Source organism: Geospiza fortis, unplaced genomic scaffold (genome assembly GCF_000277835.1).
Source record: "Geospiza fortis unplaced genomic scaffold, GeoFor_1.0 scaffold874, whole genome shotgun sequence".
Taxonomy (NCBI): domain Eukaryota; kingdom Metazoa; phylum Chordata; class Aves; order Passeriformes; family Thraupidae; genus Geospiza; species Geospiza fortis.
Genome location: NW_005054456.1, coordinates 936,977 through 944,503, shown reverse-complemented (window position 1 = coordinate 944,503; position 7,527 = coordinate 936,977). Strand labels below are relative to the sequence as shown.

The following is a 7,527-nucleotide window of genomic DNA, read 5'->3' as shown; positions in this document are numbered from 1 at the left end:
GGGAAAAGCAAAGCGAAAGACAGCCCTTGATTTTTTTGTTTCTGCCAAGCTCTGAAAACTCTTGGGAAACAGAAACACGGTGGATTAAGGACTGTGTGGAGAACCAGTAAAGCAGATTTCCAAGGATAAATTGCAGATTGAAGAAGAACAGTGCCCAAAAGGAATTATTCACTAAGATTTCTTCCTTGGTGCAGAGAGAAAGTGTTTGGGGATCTCTGATATTTCAGCCTCTGAAACAGCATCTCTGAGGGGGACATATGGGACTTAAGGACAGCCAACAGGGAGCCTCTGAGGTGAAGCTGATGTGTCCCCAGCACATGCAGAAGGACCCATTTATCAACCCTTTTCTCTAATTTGCAACCATGGGGCAGATTTTGAAAAGGCAAGTGTGTGTGTTCCCTCCTGCAACCACTGGCTTTAGCAGCTGAGCTGGCAGAAGGCGCTGACGAGTGTAGCTGGACCAGGCTCTGCTGCCCCAGCCATGAGACAGCACACCTGGTTCCCCTTGCAGTACATGCCCAAGCCCTTCTGGAGAGCAGAGAACCACAACACCACCAGCTTCTTCTCTGCACTGTATGGCTTCCCTAACCAGTCCTTCTTCCACAGTGACTTGAACCTGGAGGACCTGGGGGACTTTGATAGCGGAGCCAAGTACGAGGGCGAGTCCCAGAGCCGGACAGTGCAGGCGCTGCTGATCGTCGCCTACTCTGTGATCATCTGCATCTCTCTCTTTGGCAACATCCTGGTGTGCCACGTGGTCATCAAGAACAAGAGGATGCACTCTGCCACCAACCTCTTCATCGTAAATCTGGCTGTTGCTGATGTGATGATCACCACCCTGAACACCCCCTTCACTCTGGTGAGCCCCGTGCAGCCGTGCCTGCCGGTGTCTGTGTGTGCCTGTCAGCTGTGTGCACTGGGATGGAAGGGCTGGGACCAGGCTGGGATATAGACTTACTTTTGCCCCCCTTCCCCTTTTGCCTCCTGGAGGGGATGCAGTCATGGCCCCCATCCCAAACACCCCCTGAGCAAGTGGAGCTGAGGGCTCACACCCCCTCCTCACAATCCATTGCAGGGGTCACTCTGCTGCAGCCTTCCCCCTCTGCCTGGGCAAGGCACAGATCTGGGAGCCCTTTTTGCCTGTAGATGGGGGAGGAAGTGGGGACGAGTTTGACATGAGAAAATCCAACTAATGGCTCGTTTCCTATGGAAACAACATGAACCAGGTCAGTCCTTGTGCAACATCTCAGGGAAGTGCTCAGGCTGCGCTGAACAGTGTCAGTGGCATGTCCCTCCCTCAGCCACTACAGACGGTGCTTCCTGGTGCTAATGGTCTTTTTTAATTTTCAGTGACTAAAAACAGATGAGATAAAAGAATATTATAAATATATTATATAAAATAATATTAAATGAATGAGGTGGGAAAAACGAAAGATTAATTTCTTGCCCCACTGTCACAGACTATACATGCCATGTACACAGGACTCTGCTCCTGGATTTAACTCCTGTTCAAAATCCTCCTGCTTCATCCTGCCCAGAGCGCTCTTCAGCCTTCCAAAAGCAGGTTTTCAATTAGTTATAGGAATTCACCCTTTCTTAAACTGATGCTGTTTCTTTGGTGGGACTTCCCTGCCTTGCTCTGATGGGATTTGCATCCTGTAATTTGTTCAGGCAGAGCCTGGTGCCCTCTTGTGTGTTCACACACAAACAGCCACACACTGGGCACGTGTAATTAAATTCCTATCAGCTCTCTCAGGAACAAGCTTTACACCAGCTCCAGAGATCCAGCACACTGCTCCAGTTCAGTGACAGTCAATGCTGCAAGAGTCACCCCTACAGGGAAATTAATTAGACTAATTGAAAACAGATTAGCCAGTCTAATTTTCTGTGGACAGATGCTTTGTAGTAAATATACTTTACTTCAAATTAGCTTAATCTGCAGCAAAATGAGTGACATTAATTTGTAATTAATATTACACAGTCAGGAATAACAAGGGAATGAGGCAATTTGGCACATTCTCCTCTGCAGAAACGCCATCATCAGTAAGACCTCTCTGGGAACAGGTGAGATGGATTCCATGGATTTCTCTCACTAAGTTTGGAGACCATGCAGCTTTCAGTATCCACATGTCCAAAGGTAAAATGTTTCTGGGAGGCACCCAGTGTGCCCTGCAGAGCCTTTTTGAGGAGCAGAGCTAAGATTTCTTTATGTGTTCCAGAAGGGCCATGGTAAATTTACAAGTGTACACATGTACACAACATACACAGAGCACTGCTCAAGCCATTGGTTTGCACAGTGCAGTAAGTCTCACCTCACTTTGAGACCCTCTTGCACAGTCACTGTTTCCCTAGGAAAAAAATGAGGATAAAGCACCTCCAAAGCCTCAGGAAGCTGTATTAAAGCACCTGGGAAGCCAATTTGCTTCTCTTCAGGTACTGCTCCTCTTAATCTGATGTCTGTTCTTCAGGTGAGGTTTGTGAGCAGCACCTGGGAAGCCAATTTGCTCCTCTTCAGGTACTGCTCCTCTTAATCTGATGCTGTCTGTTCTTCAGGTGAGGTTTGTGAGCAGCACCTGGGTTTTTGGAAAGCTGATGTGTCACATCAGCCGGTTTGTTCAGTACTGCTCTGTCCACGTGTCTGTGCTCACCCTCGCTGCCATCGCACTGGACCGGCACCAGGTATGTTGAAGACACCACTCCTGTGTTTGCTAGAAAATAATGTGCTAAATATATAGATGTTTCCTCCTCAAATCCCAGTACCTGAAACCTGCACTGTCTTGAGACTCGGGGAACAGAGGGGAGGACTCCAGCTTTTGTGGCAGTGGACAAAACACATGTTTTTTACAGTGAGGGTGATGAAATACTGCAATGGGCTGTCCAGAGAGGTTGTGGTTAGTGGGAGTCTCTGTTCTTGGAGATACTGAAAACCTTGGGAGATCAGTGCCAAACAGCCTGGTCCAGCCCTGCTCTGCCTGCCCTCCTCAGCCCTGCCTCAGAGAACTGCCCCACCAGCAGGGTAGGGATGAGTGCTGAATTCAAACATCAGCCAGCCCACACGATCTCTCCACACAGATTTATGAGAGTCTGTCTGTTCTTACACTTGCCCCATTCCTTGCCTTAGGCTGGGAACAGTAAGAACTATGTTAATTCATCCAGCTCAAGGTAAGAAATTCTCTCCTCCTCCAGCCCTGACACCAGCCGGGAAAATCTTTCAAGTCAAGCAATCAGTACAGACTGAAGGGTTTCCTTAAGTGAAACAGAGTTTGTAATTTGTTCTTTAGCTGATGAGTGCTGAGCGCTGGGAGGCCAGATCCAGCAAGGTGAGCTCTCAGGCAGACGGGATTTCTTGCAGCGCTGAGGTCACTGAAACAGTTGCTACAAAAAAGCAACTTCAGGTGATAAATGCCGGGGCTGGATGAACTTCAGGAACTGGCTCCATCTGGTGTCAGAGAATCACAGGGACTGACGAAGCATAAATCAGCCACTTCTGTCTTTTTTACCACAAAGAGTTTGACAGTCTGCCCATTTCATGTGCAATATTACAGCTCCTGAAATCAAAGCACTTTGACAGTGATTCATTTTAATCAGTAGATTCTGGGTTGATTGCAAGGCATGGCTAGGTATCAAGAAGTGTTTGTTTAATTAAGAGCAAACAATACATGCCCTTAAATTCAGTGGAGGGGGTTCCTCAGGGCTGGAATGAACTAGTATGGCCCAAGGAAATAAAGACAGAAGTGAGGAGATGTCCTGGACTAAAGAGAAACCAACACTTGCCTCTATAAATATTGCTAATGTTGAGAAATACCACAGCAGACAGATACTCCGGGGGAGCTGTACTACTTGAATAAGTAGGTATTTATAATGGGACTAGAAATGACATGTACAAAATACCGAAGACCTCATCAGCCAAGAGATCATCTGGATGGCATGATAGGTTTATTTTTAATTACTGTTTCATTGCCTAAGGTAATCCTCCAGAGTGCATATAGCTCTACAGAGATCTCACTACCATGGTCTCTGGAATCCTGCTGATGGGTCACACAGAATGTGTTTCTCTGCTCAGGCTCTGGGCCAGCAGTAACATCCAATACATGCACAACTCCATGCATTTCCCTGCCCTTGTGCTCCCTGAAGTCCTGTAAAGTGAGTCTCTCTGCCTTTTAACACTGAAGAGATGTGGAGTTCCTGCTGCATGTCACATGCATGATGGGGCTTAAAGAGTGGCCCAGCTGCTGTAAATCCTCAGGAGTTGTTCTCTGCAGGTGATCATGCACCCTCTCAAGCCACGCATGTCCATAGTGAAAGGAGGGATTTGCATCATCATCATCTGGGTTATGGCCAGCTGCTTCTCACTGCCCCACGCCATTTATCAGACTCTGACAAGGTTTTATATTGGGTAAGACATTTACATATTTTTTGTGGTACGACATTTGCAAAGCCCCAGATAAGCCAAGGCCACCCCCCTCCAGCCATGTTATTAGAGCAGAAAGGGTGGTGAAACAGAGTAGTTTTTGTTCCCTTCACATGGGTGCTGTGTCTGTCACAAAGGGACAATGACAATTGATGGAATGGCTTCCAGGCTGGTTCATTAGTTGTTTTGGGCTCAGAGGTACCGCCATGTAATTTGGGGCAGGCACAGGGGAGAGGGCCTCCTTGTCAGCAGAGGACACAGACGCCAATATGGATGATTTGGTTCTTTTCCTGGGGATTTGTTTAAGATAACCTTCACTGGAGCCAAAGGTCAAACCTAGAGTAAAATTTTCCATTGGAAGTGGCACCTTCCTATGACACCAAATGAGTTCTGCTACCTGTACCTGTACTAAAACTGAATGTCTGAGTTGTTTGTCCTCAGATGTGTGCAGCTGGTAGTGGAATTGAGAGCTCTTTCTCTTTGATCTTCAGAAACAGAACCATCCGAATGGTCTGCCTCCCCAGCTTCCCTCCTCCTGCTGATCTTTTCTGGAAGTACTTGGACCTGACTACGTTTGTTCTCTTGTACGTTCTGCCCTTGCTTGTGATCTCCATCACATACACCATAGTGGCCAAAAAGCTCTGGCTGAGGAATGCCATCGGGGACCTCACCATGGAGCAATACTATGCCCACCAGAGGAAGAAGAAGATGACACTGAAGATGCTGATGGTGGTGGTGGTTGTGTTTGCCGTGTGCTGGTTCCCCCTGAACTGCTACGTGGTGCTGATCTCCTGCAGGGCCATCCACAGCAGCAACGCTCTGTACTTTGCTTTCCACTGGTTCGCCATGAGCAGCACCTGCTACAACCCCTTCATCTACTGCTGGCTGAACGAGAGCTTCCGCGCGGAGCTGCGCTGCCTGCTGTGCGTGTGCCGCCGCAGGAGCGCGGCTCAGGGCCACGCTCTGCAGCCCATCTCCCCCCTGTTCCGCCGGGCCAAGCCTGAGAACTGCCCCTGCAAAAGGAGCAGCACGTGCCAGAAGGCACAGACACCCTCCCAGAGGAACTCTGCAAGGACAGACATATCCAGCGTGCAGCCGATCGTGGCAGAAAGCTGAACCTTTCATCTGACAGCTGGGCAGCATCACACAGGGATTGCGAAATCATGGGGAAAATGAGTTGGGAAAGGGCTCTGGAGACCATCAAGTGAACCAACAGCATGCAAACTTCAACCTTTGACTGGGTCATTCAGGACCTTGTTCTCTCAGGTATCACAATTCTCTAGGGATGAACTGCCCACTTGTGGGCTCCAGAATGAGGGGTGTTGAGTGAATTTTTCGTTGGAATGGTCAGGAAAAAATGAAAAGAATTATTTAACAGCACACAAAGCCTTTCATGGTCTAAGCAAAAATGGGGAAGCTACGCTGGTTATACACACACCAGCTACACACTGTGGCTTGATGTAAAACTGTTAGGGCTTTAACTTTGTGAATTGACATTTCTTTGGCATAAAATCAAAACAATTTTCACTTTCAATAATATTTTATTTTTACCAGTCCTCAAGAACTGTGTTCTTTGTGGCTCCCCTGCCAGCCTGGCAGCCCTTCCCCACTGGGTCAGCCTGTCTCTCTGTCCTGTAGTTGTCCTGTGGGCAGCAGCAGCAGCAACCTTTAAGCAGCTATAGAATTGGGGGTTCTACCTTCGTCTGAGATGGAACCAGCAAACCAGACCTGCAGATTTTCAACCCAAAAGGCGGGAGTTGGAAGAAGTTTAACCTGTAACATGTAAAGAGTCATGTATTCCCTGCTCAGTTAAACTGAGCATCTGACAATGTGCCACAGCATTCGCCTCAAGCACAGATCCTTGTGTCCCAGCTACATCACCAGTGGCAGGGCACACCAGCAGTGCTGGTCCTGGTCCAAACAGTGCCTCTGGAATTCAAGAGATAGCTGGGATTCCTGGGGATGTGTGTGCCTGACAGCTGGCACCAGCAGCTGCTGCTCTGGGGGCTCACAGTGGAGCCAGCCACCACATTTCAGAGCTGTGTTTGGGTCACTAGAAAGAGATACCCAGTGGGAGTACATGGCCAACTTCAGCCTATGGCTATGAAAAGCCACCAAAGTTGTGTTCTCCTCTTTCTCAGAAAGAATAACCACTTTCTTTGTGTCCTTTCTGCACTGGCTCAGCCTTTGTGCTGGTAAAAGGTTGAGCTTCAAAAGACAGTGAAAAGGAAATGAGCTTCAGTCTTCCCATGCAAAGTACTCTAAATTACACCTCTATAGCTGAGCATTTCCACCCAGACTGGCAGTATGTCACAGCTGCAGGCCTGCATGAAAGGCTGCTTCAATTTGGAAATCAAGATGCTTTGATGGGTACAAAAATATGTGACCCGAGAATGTATTTGTATTTCAAAAAGAAACTGTGAAGGGGAGGAAAGAGTAAGAGCAACACTAATCTTGCTCTTTCCGAAGTTATTGTGGGAAGGAGGAGGACAACTACAGCTGGGACAGGGACCTGGCATGGCTTGGGACGCTGCAAATCCCAGTGGCATTGGCACTACTAAGGCTTCAGGTCTGTGCTCCCATCTGAGGCACAGTGATCTCTTTTCTTTCACATCTGCAGGAATTACTTTGCAGAGGATTTGCTATGGGGAGGAAATGGAATTAGAAACATCTTCTCAGAGAGCAAATACCCAGAGCTCAGGTATTGGCTCTGACCAGGTGAACCTTTGATTTGGTTCCACTGGAGTGGAGTCCTGCCTGGAGCTGGCACCACAGAGGCAGTACCAAAACCTTTAATTCTGTGTTACAAGTAAAATACAGCATTAAGCAGACATTACTCCTAAGCTGGGTGTTTTACTGTCTGGAAAACTGGGAATCCATGACACTGCAAATGGCATTTCCCTACTATTACTGTCTGGAGGTTTCTATAAACAAGATGTCTCTTCTTAAAAAACCAAACCAATCACAAATGCAAATAAACATTGTTACTGTAACGTAGTAAAACTTATTCAAATGTTCTTCTCTTTACAAAGGGAAAAAATCAATGAGAATAAATAATGCAGTTTGCATGTATATCCCAACACACTCACAGAGAACTGTCAAACTCCTTACTCTGG

General features: G+C 47.5%; 1 protein-coding gene across 1 annotated transcript; it reads left to right on the top strand.

Annotated features, from left to right (window-relative positions):
- The first annotated feature begins 477 nt into the window (after positions 1-477).
- Positions 478-5,561, top strand: LOC102033857 (probable G-protein coupled receptor 83). The gene is made up of 4 exons (XM_005427815.1): positions 478-859; positions 2,554-2,679; positions 4,263-4,396; positions 4,903-5,561. The coding sequence occupies exons 1-4, from the start codon at positions 482-484 to the stop codon at positions 5,525-5,527; spliced, it is 1,263 nt and encodes a 420-aa protein (XP_005427872.1). The 5' UTR covers positions 478-481; the 3' UTR covers positions 5,528-5,561.
- The last annotated feature ends 1,966 nt before the right edge of the window (positions 5,562-7,527 follow it).